This window comes from Heteronotia binoei, chromosome 11 (genome assembly GCF_032191835.1).
Source record: "Heteronotia binoei isolate CCM8104 ecotype False Entrance Well chromosome 11, APGP_CSIRO_Hbin_v1, whole genome shotgun sequence".
Classification (NCBI taxonomy): domain Eukaryota; kingdom Metazoa; phylum Chordata; class Lepidosauria; order Squamata; family Gekkonidae; genus Heteronotia; species Heteronotia binoei.
In genome coordinates, this window is record NC_083233.1 from 27,493,780 (window position 1) to 27,517,310 (window position 23,531).

At 38.7% G+C, this 23,531-nt stretch overlaps 1 protein-coding gene across 1 annotated transcript in view; it reads right to left on the bottom strand.

Annotated features, from left to right (window-relative positions):
* Positions 1-23,531, bottom strand: part of DIAPH2 (diaphanous related formin 2) — a 446,439-nt gene that overhangs the window by 238,495 nt on the left and 184,413 nt on the right. The window contains exon 23 of the mRNA XM_060249401.1: positions 11,822-11,951. Within this exon, the coding sequence (XP_060105384.1) occupies positions 11,822-11,951 (130 nt within the window). The remainder of the gene's footprint in view (positions 1-11,821; positions 11,952-23,531) is intronic.

Genomic DNA, 23,531 nt, shown 5'->3' on the forward strand with positions numbered 1-23,531 from the left:
CAACAAGGAAAGAGCAGGAGGAATCTGATGGAAAAGATATGACTCAGTAATTGGTATTAGCAATCTGCAGTACATTCCTAGAGATGTCTGCTCAGAAGTAAGTACTCAGAAGTTCAACGGTGCTTAGTCCCAGATAAAAGTGCGTATTATGACAACTGCCTTAAAAGGATAAATGCAGTTATAATTTAATGAAAAATGTTTTCTGATTTCAGAATATGATTTATATTTAAAGCTGTCATGCTGCCAAGAAATTAAAATGAAACACAGCTAGCATTTATATGAAATCTATATTGCTCTGTAGTTTTCGGTTTGTACAGCAAGCCAAGTCATGCAGTGAACTAGAAAAACAAGCATATATTAAATGGAATCCCATTCCAACAGCAAGCCCAGCAATCAATTTTGTAACAAAACTGAGAGGAGCAAAACAAAGCCAATCGTACTCACAAATCCATGGATGAGGGAGGCATATTGGTATAATTTAAAACTGACTATATTAAAAGAAATCAAAACTTTAAAAAATCAAATATCAGAACTGGAAAGACCAAGGCATTTTTTTCAAAGCTTGAAATGTGTTATCAATCACCTTATGGAGAACTGCATAGAGAATCCCTTTAGAAACATAGTTTAACAATAATGTTTCAGGAGTGCAAGGAATTTCATGACCAATTACAAACATAATGCCACTTTCCAATAACTGTGGGCTCAGATACACTTTCACAAAATTTCCCTTTCCACAGTTCCAACACTTCCTAAAACGTTGTTGTTTTGCTAATCTACTTGGAAGAAAGTGGTAAACCCAGCTGAGGGGCATGGTCAGGGATTAATCTCATACCCAGGTGGCAAGGGAGACTACTTTGAGGTCCATCTCTGTAGTATACAGAGACCTGTCATCCTAAGGTGTACAGCGGATCATCAACTGGCAAGTTGATTGACCGGATCTAGTACCCCATGCTGTGCCAAAACATACCACAGCTGTAAACAATACAGTTATGGCCAATTTTTCCCACTTTTATGAAAACTCTGTGTGTGTGTGTTACTTCAAACAGAACTGTAAATGAGTTAGTATTTAGCTGGGGTTATAGAGGAATTATTCGTCCGGGCACCCATCTCCCTTTCTTCCCCTTGGCTCTGTGGTCGCAAACTTCTTACTTGCTACTATTAGAATATTGAGATTTTATTAGCAGTTTTATCAGAAATCAGCTCACAGGCGATTACCTTTTTTAAAAAAATAACTAGTCTATTACAGCTATAACGCCTCATATCTCAAAATCATGTGATTCATTACCGGGTTTAAATTCTGTGGATTTGCTTTCTGAGGGTAACAGAGATATGAGTGAGGCTATATTCCTGCTACACTCACTGCGTACCTCCATGTCTGGCATAGATAGAAGATTTAACTGGCCTTGCCTAAGTACTAGCTCCATTTCAAGGATATGGAGAAAATGGAAGCAAAATGTGGTGACAGAGAAGGGAGGTAAGAGTAGTGGACCCCCACTGTGAACCCATCCACAATCTCTCCTGTTCAATGTTTATCCACAACCCTTAGAAATAAGTCCACTTTCTAAGACATCCTTACTCTCTTCTCAGTATTCCTCTTTGTATACATCCTTTCCACAACCTTTAGTATTCACCTCTGTTAATTTACTGTTTTAATTTCATAGTACCATCCTTACCTTAAAGAATAATAAAGCCAAAACAAGTACTATACATATATGGTGTATTTCCCAATGCCAAGATGACAGTGCTAGCCATTAACACTCATAAACAGCTGTACACAAATAGTAGCCCTGTGGACCTCTGCATTATGGCCAACAAGTTAGCAGCAACATACATACTTAAAGGATTTAGTTGCCAGAGCTGTCACGTCTAACTTTTCCCCAATACATGCTGCTAGCCCCAACACTAATGTTTAATATGGGATAAGTATACTACTCTTGCTGTCCATGCTGAAAAGAAACAAAAGGGCTATTCCATATCATTTTGCACTAAGGGAACAACGAAGATGCTACAGTGGAAAAAGGGCACTCCACCTCAACATTTCTACCTATCAATATAGTTCTTGTTACCATACAATAGTTACAGGCTACTTCAAAATTGACAGCTCTAAGAGGGAATAAGTACACTTATGTTGGTTTTCAATGTTACTGTAGTACACTCTTGTAATACTACACTATCATTCCTTTAATAAGCTCATGCATCATGGTTTGGACATGTATAAACCCCCACTTTAAAACTATATAATAAATATTTTTTTTTTGTGAAGCAGAGGGGAAGAGTCTCTCTACAAAGACTAATGGCATAATCTACTTGTCTGCCAATGCAAAGAACTCTACATTCTACAAGGTTAGAAAATCTGAACCATCCACATGTTTACATTTTGACCTCAACCAAACCAAGAGTCAACTGATGGAAAGCTGTTATTAAAAAGTATTGACAAAATGTATTTGTATGAATGCAACAGTAATGAAAGAATATAATAGTTTACCAATATGTAACACTGTACTACTGGTATCTTAATATTAGATTCAGGTGAGTAATTGTGTTGGTATGAAGGAACAGAACAAAGTTTGAGTCCAGTGCATGCACATGAAAGCTTATATTCAGATTAAACTTCAAGAGTCTTAAAAGGTGCCACTGGACTCGAACTTTTATCTTAATATTTAGTACGTTTAAGAGTAATATTACCATCTGAAAAGAAACCTCATGTGCATAGTCTGTTCTCTACATGTTGTTCCTTCACCTTACCCCACAAGACTCATAAAGGTATTAATGAAACTTTCATGAAATTACTGATTTTTTTTTTGTATTGCCTTGTTTCACATTTTCAAGACAACTAGGAATGGATTTGTTCAGCGAATCAGGAAAAATGAAAGACCCAATACATTCTGATTAGCAAGCCTGTTAAAATGAATCGACATTAAAAATTGTATGTAGAAAACTAAAAAAAGGGTAATACTGCTTCATAACACTTTAATTAGCACTTCAATTTGTTTCTTCCCTCCTCCCCCCCCCCCCCCACACACACTAAATGTCAGAGGACTATTTCTTCCTTTTACTAACAGAAAATAAAAATAAAAGACAGTAGAAAACTGAGTAAAGTACGTCCGAAAGCTCTTGGTTAGCAGCTGCTCCAATATAGAAGCACAACAGTGTGTTTAGATGGCCTGCAATAAGGACTGCAACAAAGGAAATGTCCCTTAATTGAAAAAGTTCTGTCACTGTTTCAGGGCACTTCTTGCCATTTTAGTTTTTTGGCTCCAGTACTCAGGGGAGCGACAGAGATAAGCGCCCTGAACCAAGTTCTCTATATCTACATATTCTAGTTTAATTTACATATCGGAGTTGAAATAACATGCAAGCACAGCATTTTCAGAAAGGTGGAATAAACTGGTTACAGCTGTAAGAAACCTTGGCACAGCATGGGGTAAGGATCCTGTCCATCAGTTGCTAAGTCTGCCAGTCGATGGTCAGCTGGTCACCTTGGGGTGGCAGGTTTTCAGATCCCACTAGGGTGGAAGCCCAGAGGTGGTCTCCCCTGCTACCTGAGTGTGAGGGTGACCCCTAGACATGCCCCCGGGCTGGGCACCTCAGTTGCCCCTCATGCCAAGATTCCTTATTGGGATCACCACACTCAGGAAATAAGCATGCAGGCTGGTTTTCCTGAAAATGGATCCAGTCCCATGCCACAAGAGCCAAGCCCCAAAACTGCTGGCTCCCGCCAAAGCTCTAGGCAAATTGCCTAGGGCATAGCTAACACTGTATAGCCAGATATCCATACCCCAGGTTGAGATATCAGGATGTTGAATCCAATAACCCCTCATACTCTCAGCAAACCTCCAGAGCCACTTGGTCCCCTCCCACCTTGCCAATTCCACTTTGTCTGCAGAATGTGCCCTGCACCAGCTTCAGCGCTGCAGCCAGTCCTACCAGAAAAATGTTGCAGCTGGCAGAACCTTGTTCAACGTGTGCAAATCCCCCATGGTCCTGTGCACCAATTCTATACTGGCGAGAGCCCCAGGTGGTTAAAGAGGGAGGGCAGCAGTGGCATGGCACCCTAAGTAGTTGCAGGTGCCCCCAACCTCTGCCCTCCCAAGAGACCCCATTGGTCTGAGAAGGGCTGGGTGGGCACCCAACTTCCTATACTAGGCCTCCAGCCCACTCCTTCAACCCCTGCTATTAGAAAAAGAAGATGATATTGGATTTATATCCTGCCCTCCACTCCAAAGAGTCTCAGAGTGGCTCACAATCTCCTTTACCTTCCTCCCCCACACAACAGGCACCCTGTGAGGTGGGTGGGGCTGGAGAGGGCTCTCACAGCAGCTGCCCTTTCAAGGACAACCTCTGCCAGAGCTATGGCTGACCCAAGGCCATGCTAGTAGGTGCAAGTGGAGGAGTGGGGAATCAAACCCGGTTCTCCCAGATAAGAGTCCGCACACTTAGCCACTACACCAAACATTGCTCTTAGGCAGCAATGGCTGTCCCCACTCTCCACCCACCCGGTGGCACCGCAAATGCTACCCGGGTAGGTCCAGATCCTGGCTTGTTTTGGAGGAGGAGAAAAGGAGATTGCACAATGGAGAAGGAAGAACTGCTCTTAAGATAGATTCAGGTGGTTAGCTGTGTTGGTCTGAAGCATCAGAACAAAGTTTGAGTCCAGTGGCACCTTTAAGACCAATAAAATAAGAACATTTTATTCAAGGTATAAGTTTTATGTGTAAGTACACTTCTTCAGCTAGGACTGCCTTATGCAACCCAGTTCCATAATTTCCAATACCATATAATAAAGATAACTGGCCTTACCAGCTGGCCATACAATTAATGGCTTTTTGCATATAAGAAAAGTGATTTTAGTTTAAGTACCCCTTAAGAATTAAAAGAATGTCCAATTGGTGAAAATGATTGGGGGGGAGGGATCTTCAATTCAATAATGATGTGAATTTTCTCTCCACTCTATTGTAGGTCATTTATATTTTGAGGATTTTGACTTCATTTAACAAAACAGAGAAATAAAAGCCCAATTATGAACTTCTGCTCATATTTTTATACATATTTTCAGCACACCCATATCAACAAAATTAAATTAGCATTCAGTTATCCTGGATAGAACATCTTGCCAATACAATAATATAATCATAATTTGAGCTACCCTTAAAGGTTTTTGATGAGATGCATACAGCAAGCAGCTCTAAAGTGTCCAGTGTGTGTTTTCTTTGTAGATGTCATGTGATGTAACTTACAAGACAATGCAGCATTGATTACAATTCTTTTACTGAATATTTCTTTTTAAAAAAATTTATCAGCTCTTCCTCTGCTTTTCAATATGTAATGACTCAACAAATGTGACAGTTAATTGGTGCTCACTGAGTACTAATCAACCATTTAGGTCTTTGAATGGAAACTATTCTAAATGTTTTACAATTCAAAAGCCCAGCTCTGTGGTTGAAAAGATAAAAGGGGCATGCAATCATTAAATTTAGTATCTTCGGATATGTAAGCAAATTATAAAAAGCCAAATTTGTCATTATTCTCCATCTGTATACAAAAAGAGTATAAAATATTTGCTTTCTTCAATAATGGTTGCAACCATTTCTTAGCTAATACACAGTATAAAAACTAAGGCAGATGATTTCTATTCATACTAACTAAACTAAAATAAGAATTCAGGCACTATTCTAGAAATGCTAGCCAGTAAAAATCCATTTGTAATGCAAGTAACATGAAATCGCACATCAAGATAAGCGCATCATTGGTTTGCAGTGTCCTAGAATGTAATTTTGCCAACTTTTTTTTTTGTAAAAAGTTAATTAAAATCTGCTGCTCTGCAAGCAGTTCACAAACAATTCAAAGCAAAGAAAGAGGTATATGTTCCCTAACTATCCCTGAACGGCAATGTACATAGGAAAGGGCAACTGATAGTCCACTCATAACCAAAGGAAAAGATTTATATAATCTGAAGAGAAACCAGAGCATGCAAAAAACCCCTAGTGCCCTAGATATTCTTCATTTGGGAACAAACTGCATAACCACTAACACCTACACATTTGTAGCCTAAGGGCGTTGTCTAACTTGTGCAAGTACCCCAATATACTGGGGTCCCTACTCATAACCTGAACCAGAGATCAAATAAGGATAGGTCAAGGGAAGAACACTCTCTTTCAGCCTGTACCAAGGAGCCTGGCAAAGCTGCAAACAAAGGTGCTCTGGCTAAGGTTGCAAAGGAAAGTCCTGAAGGCTATTTCCTGCTATCCGCCCCACATACATCAAGGAAGGAACACAGATAAAGTGTCCTATCAAGGTGAACTATCTGCTTTTTCACAGCTCAATGGCAACGTATAGCTGGTCATCTTTTGTCTCCAAAGCCCCCCTCCTGATTCCTTTTATGTGATCCGTATGTTAATATGCATACTTTTTTCCCCACTAACCCATTCTTCCTGTCTCCCTCCTCCAGAATACCAAAATAAATTATTCCAAATATCAAAACCATCATAGTCTTCCTGACAGCCATCAGGAAAACCCTTCACACCTTTTGTGTAAAACTGGGAATCTATTCAAACAACCCTGGGAGACCCATCCATGATTGCTATAAGCCATTATATTCCAAGAGGGGACCACCCCCTCAGAATAGTATAAAACTAGGGAGCAAACCCTACCCCAGTGTGAAAACCTGGAGGCGCCATATAAGTTACACCCTCGCTATACTAGTTTTGGGTCCTCTGGACATGACACATTGGTTGTGGGCATCCTTCCCTTCATCATCATAAAGATGTCTGCACGTCTGGAAAGGTAGTATTATCTCTGTAACTGAGTCTCTATTTTCCCTTCCTTATTTTCCTAGCTCTTGACTGTGTGTATATTTTGACTGGTCTGTATGATTGTAAACCCATATATTTTTGAGTAAAACCCTCTAAATTTATTCCAACTCTGGTCTTCTTTCTGAAAGACCTTGGCATACACAGGTGTTCAATCTTTTTGTGCCTCCTGGCCTCCAAGTCTCATAGCTAATTTCCTCATCCTTGAGACAGGACCATTTCAGGTAACACATTCAGCTACAGTTTGCTCCCATATTAACAGCTCATGTGAATCTTTATTTCAGTGTCCTATCATGTGGTACGAAAGGGATAGTCAGGTCTCTCACTGTGGTGGGACACCCCACTACCACTCTGTCTCCAAGTAGGAGAAAAATAAGAATAAAAAAATCAACAATGGTACATCACATCTGGGGGAAAGCTGGAAGCGATGCAACCTCTAGAAACTACTAGAAACTTTATGGTTTTACTGTCAGTTGCCAGCTACTGACAACCCTAGCTGCCAAATAGTGGCAAACAACAACAACAAACAAAAGGCAACATGAAACTAACACTGTTAAATACCACAAACAATATCAAACTCTTCAAACGGAGATCACTTTAGAATTAGCACAGGTTGTCTATCTGTGAAATACCACTGAAACATCTACAGGGCATGTACCACCTCTGGATCATTTCAGAAGTGTTAACTACAGTGTGTATCTACAGCTACAGCAAAATGTGGAGTTATATTGCTAGTTTTCTAGTCAAATCAGCTATTCTAATTTTTTCTCTCCTTTCCCCCCTTAAATTTCCATATAATTTTCTGAAGAGAGCAGAAATAATTATTAGTGCTGTTTACTTTTCACTTGCATAAGCTTTTAGGTATGCAACTACTTTCTTTAATAACATGCAAGATTTTGCTATGAATAAAGAGCATATTATTGAAGATTCTAGGAAACGTATTATTGAATCTCCTAATCCCCCTGACCTTTTCATATTAAAATCTAATTTCCATTCTGTTCATATGGGATAGTCAAGCTCTTAAGTGTTATCTGGAATACATGAACCTTACTGACTTGTTAAAAACGTCCTCATGTGAACACTTCTAGCACTGTATACTGTTCTGTAAAGACTGCGATTGATATTGTATCACAATTATGCATACATATGCATTATTATATTAATAAAAACATTAATGTTTCTCCATGTTTGTATAGCTAATGCTGAATAAACAGCACAACAAATATAGCAAAATCTAAAGACTAATGCATGTTACAGGTATATCCAGACTTTATATTGTACTAAGTATGTAAACACTGAAATGTATCTTTCCATCAGTGGATTACACTTAGTGAGAGAATCATCGCATCTGAAATGTGTTGAAATGACAAGGTACCACATGAACTTATCATCTTGTGAGAAAACCTTAAAAATAGAGGAATATGTCTTTCTTCTCGTTAAAACATGGTTGTCTCACCACCTGCTCTCACCACTCTTCAGCTGAGTGGGGTGAGAAAAATGAGTGGGAAATGTGGTCACTGGCAGCACTGAGACACAATGACATCACTCCATGGTGACCAGAAGTGATGTCATCAAATCACTGCAGACGTGCTAGAATTCAGGAAGAACTCTGTAGTAAAATCATAGATTTTGGGTTGAATGCAAGAATGTCACTTGGCAGCACAATGATGCCATCTGCCCCAGAAGAGATGTTGTGACATCACCGCTGTGAGCCCCCCACCAGGACTGGTTGAGTCTTCCACTGGTTTCAGTGTTGTGCTGTTAATTACACGTAGAATATCAAATAAGATGCAACTTATGAGAAGTACATGCATTAGGCCTCTACCACTTACAGATCACTGTACAGAAAATTTAAAGCCTTGAGTTTAGTCATTAAAATATGCAACGATTTACACTGCTTATCAGTTAATGCTGTTTATAGAATATTTAACTAGCTTTTATCTTACAGAATGGAACAAATTTAACTGACGCAAAACCCACTTCAGATTTATGCAAAATCTTGGGATTAATAGGGAATTCAGATCCATTAATAAATCTTTTTTCCCTCCTACTGGTGCAATGGTTTTAATTAAACTTTACCAACTCTTTTGGTTTAATCCCTTGAGCTGACCTCTAACACACTAAAGGTTTTAAATCAAAGTACAAAAAAAAATCCTCAAAGCTGAAACTCAAAGTGTTAGCCCCAGGAGAAAACCAATAAAGTATTTATCAAACTTGCCTGGTAAACCAGTAAGGCTTTGTAAAGTGAATTTTTTTTCATAAGTAAAAAATAAAAAGGAGCAAGTGCAAGACACTCTAAAATTAGTAAGTAGAAAAATAAGTTGCCTAGGGTGTATTAAAAACCATACCCACATCACAACAACCACCTAGCTTTTTTCACTTGGTCTTACTTATATACATACATGCATTTATAAATTTCTATTATAAACATCAGAGTGAATTTGCACAGGAGAAATTAACATTTGAAATGAATGTGATCTGGTAAACTGCAGAGGAGGTATGATGGTGACAGATAAATGCCTTCATCCAACTGCTTTGTTGGTTTAGCTTTTTATTGTGTCAGTTTTTCAATTGTGTTTTAACAGAACAGGTTATATTCTGCACCGGACTATTTAGTTTATTTGGATAAACTGAACTATTTTTATTTGTATACAACAAATTGCCGTGGGACTGCTTGGCTATTTCAATAAAATACTGCCACTGTTGAGACTGGGAACCTCATCCTACCCTAGTAGTAAATTACAGAGTCCTACCATGGGGAAAAAAAGGAACCAAGAAGCAGCCCAGGTCTGTACTCTCCGATAAAATCAACCACATAGTTCGTATTGATGATAAGTATAAGTAATAGAAATTGTTAAATACTCGGTTAAAACATTTTTTATTGGTAACGTATGGTAACAAATCTATTTCTTACATCTTTAATAACTTCTTTTATCTATCCCATATATTACTTTCTACCCACCCCTACCCCCATTACTTGACCCCCGCCAGTGTTATTTACTTAAAATGCTAATATTTAAAGGTACCCTTAACTATTAAAACAAAAATTTATATTCTTCTTTCTAAAACTTAATTATCAAAAATTGTCCAATGTCCTTTTATTTTCCACTCTTTTTCTACATATCCTAAACTTTTTCCACTCCGACTTAAAAAATTCTAAATCATAGTCTCTTAATATTCTTGTTAATTTGTCCATTTCACTCCATGTCATAACTTTTATAAACCAATCCCATTTCTCTGGTATTTTTTCTTGCTTCTACAACTGTGCATATAATGTCCTAGCAGCTGAAAGCAAGTACCAAATTACAGTTCTATCTTCTTTTGGAAATTTTTCCATTTGTAATCCCAACAGAAAAGTCTCTGCAACTTTCTTAAATTCATATCCCAAGATCTTAGAAATTTCTTGCTGAATCATCTGCCAATACTTATTTGCTCTTTCACAAGCCCACCACATATGGTAGAAAGAACCTTAATGTTTTTTACATTTCCAACATCTGTCTGGCATTTTATTGTTCATCTTTGCCAATTTTTAGGAGTCATATACCATCTATACATCATTTTAAAACAGTTCTCTTTAATACTATGACACATCAAAAGCTTCATAGAATTCTTCCACAAGTATTCCCAAGTTTCCAACTGTATTTCTTTATTTACATTAATTGCCCATTTAATCATTTGAGATTTCACTACTTCATCCTCCGTAGACCATTTTAAAAGTAATTTATATATTTTTGAAATTAATTTTTCATTGTCTCCAAGCAGAACTTTTTCCATTTCTGTTTGCTCTTTTCTTATTCCTTCAGTTTTAATATCATTTCCCACCAAGCTCTTTATTTGTTGCATTTGGAACCAATCGTATTTATTAATCAGCTCTTCAGCAGTTTTCAATTCTATTTTGCCACTTTGTATTTTTAATAATTGATTATATGACAACCACTTTTTTCATCTATCTCAGCTGTTATTTTTATTACTTCAGCTGGCACTATCCATAACGGTCTTCTCTCATCTCCATATTTCTTATATTTCATCCAGGTATTTAGCAAATTATTTCTTATATAATGGTGAGAGAAAAAACCGTCCATCTTTTTTCCATAATACAAATATGTGTGCCAGCCAAATTTATTTCCGTGACCTTCAAGCACTAAGAGTTTTTTGTTTAACAGCGTTATCCATTTTTTTTTATCCACACTAAACAAACTGCTTCCTGATATAATTTTAAATGCGGTAGTTGAAATCCACCTCTCTCTTTTGCATATGTCAAAATTTTCATTTGGATCCGTGGTTTCTTCCCAGCCCATACAAATTCTGAAATTTTTCTTCGCCATTTATCAAATTGTTTACTATCTTTCACAATGGGAATAGTTTGAAACAAATACATTATTCTTGGTAGAATATTCATTTTAATTGCAGCTATTCTACCCAGCAATGACAAATTAAGTTTATTCCATTTTAACATATCTTCATCCATTTTACGCCATAGCATCTCGTAATTATTTTTAAACAGATCAATATTCTTCATTGTTATCTCCACACTCAAATACTTTACCTTGGAGGTAACTTCACAGCCCCTTAGTCTCTGTAATTCTTGTTCCTTATTTATTTGCATATTTTTACATAGAAGTTTTTCTTTATTAATACAAAGTCCCGCCAACTCCCCATATTCTTGTATTTTAGCTAACAACAAAGGTGTGACTTGTATGGGGTTTTCATTTATAAAAATAGAAGGATTAAAAATAAAAGGATTTACTTATAAATACAAAGCATTTGCAGAAATTGTTAAATACTGATTGGTGGCACACATGCATAGTAATAAAAATTTAAAGACAGTGAATGACACCAATGAGTAGAAACACATCCCCTGAATTTCATTTTCATGCTGCATTACAACTCCACAGCAAAACTTTTTTTTTTGCCTTAAATCACCAAACATTTAGGTTGGAAATATATATTAAAAACTTGCTCACAGTACTTCTGATACCTATTATTCAAAAGCGCCTTCTCTCTTTGTATACCTTTGCTTGCACTCTCCACGTGTTCCAGTTCATCTGGGAATTTTAAGATGTCTCGATGATTCTCTTCACAAATTTCAGCCAAAAAATGCAACAGCGTTGATTTTTGATCTGAGGATTTGGTATCTCTAATCTGCAAAAGAGATGCATTATTGGTTACTGATAAATTTTCTCTTTTAGAAATACATTTTACAACCAATGTTTCTGAATCTGCCTCCGTAAATAAAATACATTTCAAGGTACCATAAAGCATAAAAGTGGTTTTGTAGATTTTTATCCTTATGGCATACAGGTTACAATGTTAATAGAAAAATAAGGGAGCTGCTAATTCTCCACACAAAAAGATGCACGAGCGTGAACTATGACATACCTGAACCAAAAAATAAAGCAGAAATTAGCCGTTTGGGGATATAAAAAATGACCCCAAATACTCCTAAATTCTAGGAGTAATAATATATATATATACACACACAGAGACACACACACACACCCCTTGGAATTTCAGAACATTTGGGGGTTTGTGATCCCAAGAGCCAAGAGGCAGAAAACAGGTTGCTTACCTGTAATTTGTTTATTTTTTTTTTTGCATTTATATCCCGCCCTCCCCGCAGAAGTAGGCTCAGGGCGGCTAAGAACATCATTAAATATCCACAATAAAACAATAAAGCAATAAAAACAATTACAGTAAGATCAATCAAAATTAACAATTACGCTTTAAATATTGAACAGATTTTAAAAACAGTTTTGGTGTTAAGTTCCATATCATGATGTTAAGCAGCTCTGTACTTTGGTTGAAGGCCATTCGAAAAAGTGTTGTTTTACAAGCCTTACGGAATTGGGCAAGGTCCTGCAAGGCTCTAACATCATCAGGGAGTTGGTTCCACCAGTGGGGGGCAGCAAAAGAGAAGGCTCGTTCTCTGGTAGCCTTCAATCTCGCCTCCCTTGGCCCAGGGATTTCTAATAGATTTTGTGATCCAGATCTCAGTACCCTCTGGGGAATATGTGGGGAGAGATGGTCTGTAAGGTAGACAGGACCTGCACATGATCCCTAATAGAGAGACCCAGTAACAGTCTGGCTGCAGCATTCTGCACCAGCTGCAGCTTCCGGATTCGAGACATGGGCAGCCCCATGTAGAGAGCATTACAGTAGTCTAGTCTTGAGGTGACCGTAGCATGAATCACTGTTGCCAAGTCACTGTGCTCTAACTGATGGTCTTTGAGTGGCCTTCTGTACATTCATACCCTTGGGATCTACAGCGCCTGCGCTGGTTCCAATCGGTGTTATGTAGCTCCACTAGAGGGATTTTGTATTTTTTATTTATTTATTTATTTGGGATTTATATCCCGCCCTTCCCACGAATGGCTCAGGGCGGCTGAGTTCTGAGGTGGTAAGTCCTGAGTCCTGTGTCCTGAGTTCTGAGGTGGTAAGTCCTGAACACATGAGGGTCAGAAGAGAACTGGCAGGATCTTGGTGCCCTATCTCCTGAGCATGTGTGGTGGAGTCCCTGAGCATGCTCAAAGGCAGGGACACCAAAAAACCTCTAGTGGAGCTACATAACACCGATCAGAACCTGTACAAGTGCTATAGATCCCAATGATGTGATACACAGAGACCACAAAAAAGACAGAGAAAGCTGGTCACTCCAAACTGCTGCTTGGCAGTATCTCCCACCACCCCTTATACCTTAAAGGGACATTATTTTCTATGGGAAGACCGGACCTCTGAAATCAAGCTCTGAACATTTAAAGAGGCTAGAGAAAGGGACTAACAGCTGATAGGGTAGACCTAGCCCAGTCCTTTAACATTTAAATGGATGAGTGATGCAGCCAATAGCTTTTTGGCAAGATCAGATTCTTTTCTCCCCACCTCTCCCTGCTCCTGCTGCCTCTGGGGAGGGGGATGGCTAAAATGGTCTCAAATCTTCAAGACCCGCGGGGATGGAATGGTAAAATAATCTCAAAATGTTTGGATAGCTAAAATCATGCCCACCCAGAATTAGTCCAAAAAGGTTTATTGTGTATAGCCATAGTTCCATGTAGGAAACACTAAACATTTAGCAAAAACAGCAGCATACATTAAGTTGGTATGTGACTTTAGAGTCGTCTTCTTTTCCCTTATTGAAAGATTCCAGATACTTCAAGGAAGGAAGGTGTAGAAGAGGTTCTCCGTTGGTGGTAGGGGGTACTTTTCAAAGTATTTTGTGGGAGTAGTTTTTGATAAAGCCTGCAATGTTATGTTGACCTTTCTTGCCCTGATTCTCTGTTGATACTTAATTTGATTGTGGAATTGCTTTTAATGGGTTTTATAGTTTTAAATGTTTTTATTTCCTTTGTATGGAATGATACATATATGAATTTGTTGTGGCCCCTTCCTTTCCCTGCTTAGTTTGTATGCAAACCTTGAGTTGTTTCCCCTTTCTTGTTGACAGATCCCAGATACTTCAGGGAAAGAGGGAGTAGTTGAAGTTTTTCCCCTGTGGTATCGAGTAGATTCTAGAATATTCTGTAGGGGTAGCTTTCTGATCAAACTTGAAATGTAATATTGACCCTATCTAACTTGAGTCTTTGTCAATATCGCCCTCAACTGTAACAGATTTGGTTTTTATGAATCTTTTTGTTAAAATTTACTCCACATCCCATAATATTTTGATTTTCCCCTCTATCCCTTCTTGTGGAGTGATATGTATATGATAGGTTCTAAATAAACTTAATATTTTAAAAAATATTGGTTAACCATATTATATGCAATGTATGTCTGCTTGTCTAATATGGGTCTTTATAAAGTATAAGCATCATCAGTATTTAACACTCATCTATCTACTGATAAAGCCAAATTCAAAGGAAGGATAACTGGATTTTACATTTTTTAATACGGATGTTGGGATTATGTCCTAAACTTTACTGCACTGTTTTAAAATGCAGTGATAAACCAAGATGGAGCTGGGAGGAAGGGTATACTTTAATGGATGGAGTTCCTCAGGGTGCAGTCCTCTCCTGTATGTTACTTAATATCTACATGGACACTAAGCTGGTGTGGAGGTTCAGGCTGGGGTATCATCAGCACACCGATGACACCCAGTTATCTGCTACTGGACAACCACCCAGATGCTGCTCAGTGTGATTTGGCCAAGAGTTTAGAGGCCATGGTGGAATTGCTAAAAAGAGCAGGCCGAGACTGAATCTGACAAAGATGGAGGTTCTGTGGAGGGGGGGGGGGCGCTTTATGGCTGGGGCATAGATTTCCCTCTCTTGACCAGGTGCCACTAACACCAGCAGAATCTGTCAAGAGTTCAGATGTGGTCCTGAATGCCTACTTAACTACAGAGGCCAGGTCACGAATATCCCCAGGCTGACATCTATGCCAAGTGTGGCAACCAGCTCCTTTCCTGTCATGCCCCGACCTAGCCACAGTAATTTATGCAACAGTCACCTCCAGATTAACTATTGCAATTCACTCTATGCTGGTCTGCCCTTGAGAATGACCCAGAAACTCCAGCTGATCCAGAACACAGTGGTGTGTGTCCTGATGAGAACACCAAAGACAGCACATATGCAACCCATGCTGCGCAAGCTACACTGGCTCCCAGTTGACTATCAAGTCAGGATCAAGGTTTGGGTGTTGACCTTTTAGGCCTTGAGTGAACTGGGAGCTGCGTATCTTCAGGACTGTCTCCTCTGTTATGCCCCCAGTAGAGCGCTACACTCTGCTGAGAGAAATCTACTGGTGATTGCTGGCCCCAGAGATATTTCACTGCCCTTGACCCTGGCCTTTTTGGCCCTGGCTCCAAACTGGTAGAACTCTCTGCCAGCTTCCACCAAGGCCCTGCAGGATCTAATACAATTCTGCAGGGCCTGTAAGACAGAGACATACCACTAGGCTTTTGGTTGAGGACAGTAACAGTTTTCCATCTTAGCTAGCACCTCCTCTTCTCTTCCATCTTATCCACTTCAGCTTCCTCCTTAACCTTCTGGGTGTGAAGCAGGTATCACTGGGGGTGAGGGGGAGGTATCTGAATTTCCTGCATTGTGCAGGGAATTGCACTAGATGACCCTGGAGCTTCATTCCAGCTCTATGATTCTTCACCTGCCTGCTTGTATGGAAGAACAGTCTAGAGTGGGTTTTAGAACAAATTATAGAAGCCATCTGGCAATTATTAAACTGGGATTAACTGATTTCTTGATTTTAAGGTTTTAATGAGATTGGACAATTCAGAAATGTAAAATACAAAATAAATAAATAAATAATAGCATACATTTCATAAATGTGAGGATAGATCCAGGTGGGCAGATATGATGGTCTGAAGCAGTAGAACAAAGTTTGAGTCCAGTACCATCTCTAGTATAAGTATGTATCTGAGGAAGTGGGAATGCACATGAAAGCTCATACCCTGAATAAACCTTTGTTGGTCTTAAGAGTGCAACTGAACTCAAACTATGTTCTATAAATGTGAGGAGGCACTAATTTGATTTTCTCATTTTAAAAAAAATCATTGCAGATCATAATTTGGTAATTTTTTTCAATGTACACTGGCATCCTCTTTTAATGCAAGCCTTTCAGCTTTATAGATTCACCTTGTAAGAATAATAGTACATAAATGGGTTTTCGCTTTTTAAAATGTAGGGATGTGCACAATTAGAATGCTAATATAAGTTTACACTAATTTGGTGAACGAAGATTCAGTTAGTACTAGAATGGTACATGGCAGATATTGTTGTGTGCATAAATTATTTTGTTTGCTAGCTTTTATGGTTATAAAAAATTTCACTGCAATAATTACACTTCAGTTTCTCACTTGGAGAGCAATAAACAAGAACATAAAGGTTTATGTCTTTTTCATACAAATTTCAGTAGATCAAATTCTGATAATACAAAACCCCAGTTTTTCCCACTTACGTTTGGTGGCACTTGTAAGGGCAGAAAGGAGGGATAGAAACATAATGCTTTAAAGCAACAAGATTATACCAGGCCTGTATACTGCAAATGTGCACAAAATCAAACAAATATTCAAGGCAGAATAAGAAAATAAGTTATGTTTAGTGTATTTTGTAAAAGAATACTGATAATAACAGCAGAAGCAACAAAAGCAGGAATTCTTCCCTTCCACTTCTATACACAGTTGTTGTTTGGGGGGGGGGGGGTGTATTAAAGTAGGTTACTTTCCTCATCCCTAGAGAATCCCAAAAGGTGATAGAAAAGGAAGTTGACATGTTCATTAACCATTCTCATTGTTAGAGTTATGCCAGTATATTCTAGTACTTCAGTAGATGTATCAAATGCCCCCCAGTGGCTTCTTAGTGGTAACAGATACTTTTTAAAAAATGCAGTGACATCAAACCAGGGCAGAACAGTTAAATTTTAGTCCAGTAGCACCTTAGAGATCAAAGAAGAACTTTAGGGTGTAAGTTTTTGAGAGACAAAGCTCCCTTCAACAGCAGAATTGATATGGAGATCTGGGACCTTTTATCCTAGTCAGAAGGTGGATGGGATGATGTAAAGAATCTTAGTAAAGGATGAAAAGGTACAATGTATATTGTCATCAGCCTGATTAGAGCAGAGGGGGAATGCTTGGGGGCAGAAGTTACATCAGCAGAACAATGCTCATAAGAGTCATATGTGGCATGCTAAAGATCCACATGTGGCTCCAAAGTCACTGTGTGAGTAATCACTGGATTACACTATTCAGATGAAAATTTCCCTTGGAAACAAGAACTAAAGGGGTGTGTATAAGTTTTGTTTCCAGGTCATTCTTATGCATTTAGAGAATATAATCCTAATTCTTATAGTAAAATACTGAGCAGAGAAGGACCATATAAAACCCCTGCACACAGAAACTTGTTTGTTAATATGAACCAATTTCACAGACATTTACACAGCACATAAATCCAAGAAACAAATAATGTCCCCTATCTCCAAATCATGACCAGCACTGATGTTACCGCTAACTACATTAAGCTTCAAAACCAAAATGTCAAAATAATGTAAATGTATTAATGTTTAAGGTGCCACAATACTAGCATAACTGACCCAGAAGCTTTGGTTAAACCAATTTAGCTAAAGCTAGCTATGATTAACAGTTAAATCAGTGAAGAGATGGGTGTTGTACCACGGTTAGTTAAAGGGAAAGGAATTTGCATATGACTAGTCTAGAACTAGGACCTTGGAAGCTAAGCAGGGTCGACTCCGACTAGCATTTGGATGGGTGAGCACCAAGGAATACCTGAGTCATGATGCAGAGGCAGGCAATGACAATTCACCTCTGGATATCTTTTGCCTTGAAAACCCTATGGGGTTGCCATAAGTCAGCTGTAACTTGACAGCAAAAACAAGAGGGAGGGAGTATAAACATCTGGATCATACTCTTGATCTAACCACAGTTAAGTTACATTTGCAATGAGCCACATTTTTCATGATGAGACCAATCAGGGCTCTCTTTTTTTTTTTTTTAGCATGAACACACAGGAATGTAGTTCTGGCTGGCTTGGTGTAGGGCAGGGGTGGGGAACAGTGGCTCTCCAGATGTTTTTTGCCTACAACTCCCATCAGCCCCCGCCAGCATGGCCAATGGCTGGGGCTGATGGGAGTTGTAGGCAAAAACATCTGGAGAGCCATTGTTCCCCACCCCCGGCGTAGGTGATGTGGCCTAATATATGAGTTCCTGCTGGACTTTTTCTACAAAAAAGCCCTGTGTGAAACAATGGTGATGCCAGACAGTGTGGCCTAATATGCAAATGAGTTCCTGCTGGGCTTTTTCTTTTAAAAAAGCCCTGAGACTAATGAATGCTAAGCTGTTCTGCAGCATCAACTTGAGAAACTGTTCTTCATCACCCACATTTTATAGACTGCTTCCCAATTATAAGATTCATAACACGTCAATAACTGAGATTAATAAAGCATCAGCCACAGAAATGCTGCTAAGCAGTATCCAGCCAATACAAAGGGGCAAAACTTTCAAAGCAACCAACAAAATGCTAATGTGTTTTCTGCTTTCATCCTAACATGGCTTTTTTTTGCTGTACTATATTTGTATAAATATTAACTGTTCAGTGAATCGACAATCATGAATGCTTCAGTGCATATATCAAAACTATTGCTCCGGCTTGCCAGCCTTGATACAGTACATGAATTCTAATGGCAGTCTCCTTTATTTAAGCAAAATTAAGTTCTGTGCTCTCTGCCAAAGGTTGTTTACAAATCGCTGCTTTCTTCAATAACAACCACACACCGTAATATAACATCCAGAAAGATAATGCATTTTTAAGGATTTGCAATCAACATAAAGACATTACCCTTGTAGCTAGCACTAGACAGGTTTAATACATGCTTTCTTGACTGTATTTCTGCCTCTAGCATTGCACAATGGCTCTTCCTAGTGTTCCATGATCAGGAATGTCTATGGCCAGATTTACATGAAACTGCAGCATTGTGGAGGCTAGGTTTAATGTTAAATACAGCCTACCAAATGTTTCCATCTGCTCACATCCTTCAAAGGCAATTGTAACTCTTGCACAGGTTTTTGAAGGACACTGAACCTTGCTGGATTCCATTTCCCCATGAGATAACACAACACTGTTTGCTTCTTCTTCCCTGGATGCATCTAACAGCTATACCAACTAAACTGCAATCTGTGAGCCTGTCAGTATCTAACACCACAAGAAGACAGGATAGGCGCTTAAGATCTCAGGACATCTGTTTTTGTCTCTCCCATCCCTTCCACTTCTGAAAATTGCTGTAACAATCAGCCAGATGAAAAGTTCCAATGAGTTTAAAAGTTTGCACAACATTGTGTCATTGTGTCATCTATTAAAAGGTACCAAATGGATCTTGGTTCTTGTTCTGAATTTTATATGAACCAATACAGCTGCTTACAGCTTTTTCCTACTTTTCGCATGAACCTGGTACCTTCTGGTTAGAATGTCATTCATATGGACTAACTGGCTGGCTATGGAAATTAAAGAAAAAAATCTGACACACCAAAATACATAAATAAAAAATATAACAGTAGCATCTGTTGGTACCGTAACATGAACTCCATAAAAAGTAGGAGGATTAAAATTGAAATTGAACTTTTATCTAAAGAATTAAAAACAAGAAGAGAAATATTTCATTGGATAATACAGAACAGCTTTTAGGGAAGAAATAGATATGGCAGTCCAACCATCTTCAATCAGTCACAGATTCAGGATATATGCAGAGCTTTTTTTAAGCTCCTGAGGTGGGAGCATATACAGCCGGGGCTACGCGGACTGCACTGGCTGCCGATTACATACCGGGTCCAGTACAAAGTGCTGGTCATTACCTTTAAAGCCCTATATGGCCGAGGACCAGCCTACCTGAGGGACCGTCTTTCCCCATATGAGCCCCAGAGAGCACTGAGGTCAGCCGGGAAAAATAAACTGACTACCCCTGGGCCGAAAGAAGCTAAACTTCAGAACACCCGTGAACGGGCCTTTTCAATCGCGGCCCCTTCCCTATGGAATCAGCTCCCGGAGGAGGTGCGGACCCCGGGGAGCCTTGATCAATTCCGCAGGGCCTGCAAGACCACCCTCTTCAAGCTAGCGTACACAGACTGCTGAACTGTGGTTGTTTATAAGGGAGCCGCCAATATGGTTCTGTTTAATGACCTATGTTATTATGTAAACTATGTAAACTGACAGAAATTAGTGCCGGAAATACCATCACCACTGTCAGATTAAGTTAAATTTTAATTGTATATTGACTGGTTTTTAATAATGTTAATTTTAAAGCCCTATATTTATTGTTCTGTATGTTTATAAATGTTGTTAGCCGCCCTGAGCCTGCCTAGGCGGGGAGGGCGGGATATAAATAAAATTTATTATTATTATTATTATTATTATTATTATTATTATTATTATTATTATTATTAGCAGGAATGCAGTTCCGGCTGGCTTGGTGCCAGGGGGTGTGGCCTAATACGCAATCAAGTTTCTGCTGGGCTTTTTCTACAAAAAAAGCTCTGTGTTGAACCATGGTACCCCATCAGAGGGTGTGGCCTAACATGCAAATGACTACCTGAAGGGCTTTTTCTACCAAAAAAGCTCTGGATATATGTAATAGTTAAGAGTAAATGTGAATCTACTATTGGGGAGGGGGGAGATTTATTTTCCCAGACTATTTTCTCTGAAAAATAAACAAGAACCGTATATAAGCACACACATGAAGCTGACCTATACTGAATCAGATTATCAGTCCATCAAGGTCAGTATTGTCTACTCTGACTAGAAGTTGCTCTTAAGGGTCTCAGGATGAGGTCTTTCATATAATCTGCTGTCTAGAATTTTTTTTTAAAAACCTGGATATTCCAGGAATTGGACTTGGAACAGTCTGCATACAAACCAGAGGCTCTTCTATTAAGCAACAGTCCCTCCACAATCCCATATCAAAACACATCCTCCATTTACTTATTACCAACTAGCATTGGAATTAAGCAAGCCACAGTGTGTTACCACTGAACAACTCCTTTCTTTGTTATTTACTGGAAATTACTATCTCACAATTGCCAAATGCAGAGCCACCTCTGAGCTCACAGCATGGCAGAGAAGCTTAACAGTCACCAATGACTCTGAGAGGGAGGGAGGGAGGGAGAGGGAGAAGGAGGGAGAGAGAGAGAAAGAAAGAAAGAGAGAGAGAAAGAGAGAAAGACAGAGAGAAAGACAGACAGACGAAAGACAGACAGAGAGAAAGAGAGAGAGAGAAAGAGAGAGAGAAAGAGAGAGAGAAAGAGAGAGAGAAAGAAAGAGAGAAAGAAAGAAAGAAAGAAAGAAAGAAAGAAAGAAAGAAAGAAAGAAAGAAAGAAAGAAAGAAAGAAAGAAAGAAACCCTTCTTAGAACATGGAAGTAACTTTAACATTCAACCCAAAGTTCTATTTGAAATCACCCTCCAAGCAAACAATGCCTACATACAAAATCAATTCTGAATAAAATACAGCAACCTTTTAATCAAATAAGTGCATTCAAAGTCTATGTCGAAACCTAGAATAACTGAAAGACAAGATTAGGTTTAAACAAGGGATTTAAAGAACAAAGTGACAAACAGTTCATCCAGGAGCTGCTACAAGTCACTATTGTAGTGAACTGATAACAAGCTACTGCTAGTAAGTCTCCTTCTTTAGCCAAACATGACAGGTGAAAGCACATCTTCATTACAACTACATGCCATTTCTATTAGGTAGACACAGACATGTCAACAACATATAGCTGACATTTATATGCCCTGGAGGATTTCTTAGAGCCAAACATTAGTTTCATTTGACACTGAGATTCAGTTATCGCCCTCCCTTTTTATCTCAGTGACTATGAACTGTGACTTTTTAATTGGGCTTATCACAAAATATATGTGTTCAACAAAACTCTGATTACCAAAAAAAAAAAAAAAGTCACAGTGTAACAAATTTAGCTTGTTCTCCTCCCCCCTTATAAAACCATGGGAAATTACCTCCTCTCCAGATGACAGCTGGAGCTCACCATGAACAAGATCCAGTGATCTTACTTCTCACAGTTACAATCCAAAAGGCAACCCTAGCTGAGATCCACACATGGGGAGGCTGCTATGTGTACATACAACTTCGGCTCTCACAATAAATAGCAAGCACCTCTCTTCTTAAATCATTAGTCTGCCAATAGTAGACCTCCTACTGAAGGCAGTATTCAGTGTTACAAACTTTTATTTCTAATTTTATTGAAGTAGCAACAGGATGTGTGAAAAAGTACTGAGAAGACAAGGACTTTTTTCTCTGCATGTTAGTTTTATCCTCTCTCAGAATCAAAACTCATTTTGAGAGCTTTCTTGGGATCCCCATATTTATTTATTTAATTTCTCAGAATTATATCCTGCCCTCCCCGCCGAAGCAGGCTCATGAATTGGCCTTGTACGACCTTGCATTGTTTTGTAGGTCATATAGACCTGATGTGGCCTGATTAAACTTGTTTGGTGAGGCGCAATGCTCACATGCACACATGTGTGTGTGCACACACACACACACTTTTCACAAAGGAACTTTTTGAGGAAGGAAGATCTAAAGTTAGGGTAATCTGAGTAATTCATACAATTCAGACTGTACAACTCATAGCCAATCAAGCCAAATGAATTCCATCATTTTTGCTACTTCCCCAGAGACTACAATAGCAGAGGGTGTCAATTATCTGGCAGGCCACAATGCCAGGCTACAGGTAGTCATAAATTGTGCAGGGCTCTTTCAAGGATACAAATGCTGAAGGTCAACACAGAAATGATTTTTTTAAAAGAGCTACATTAATAGACCATGCATTGAGTAAATCATTGTTAGGGTTCTGGATAAGAAGCAGAATGGGTAGTGGAGAATTCGCCTTTAAAAAAAAAATTGGGACACACAGGCAGATTTTGTAGCAAAAAAATAAAAAAGAAGATACATATTGGAATAATGCTCTAGTATAGGCCTTTTCATACCCCCATCTATGTGTTCACTAAATATGCACCAAGGGGACTTTTCCCCCTGGTCCTGACATCAATATATTCATTTAGGATATTCCTATGCTACCTCTTAAGAATCCTGGTCAAGGCTGCTCACAATTAAAAGGACATAACAATATAAAGAGAACTATTGAAAAACAACTCATTGGATGTAAACAGCATAAGAATGTGCATAAAGTAGAAGCAGACCATTTCAAAGGCTATTAAAATAAAAACCCTTATTACAACTCTTAGTTTAAAAGAAGG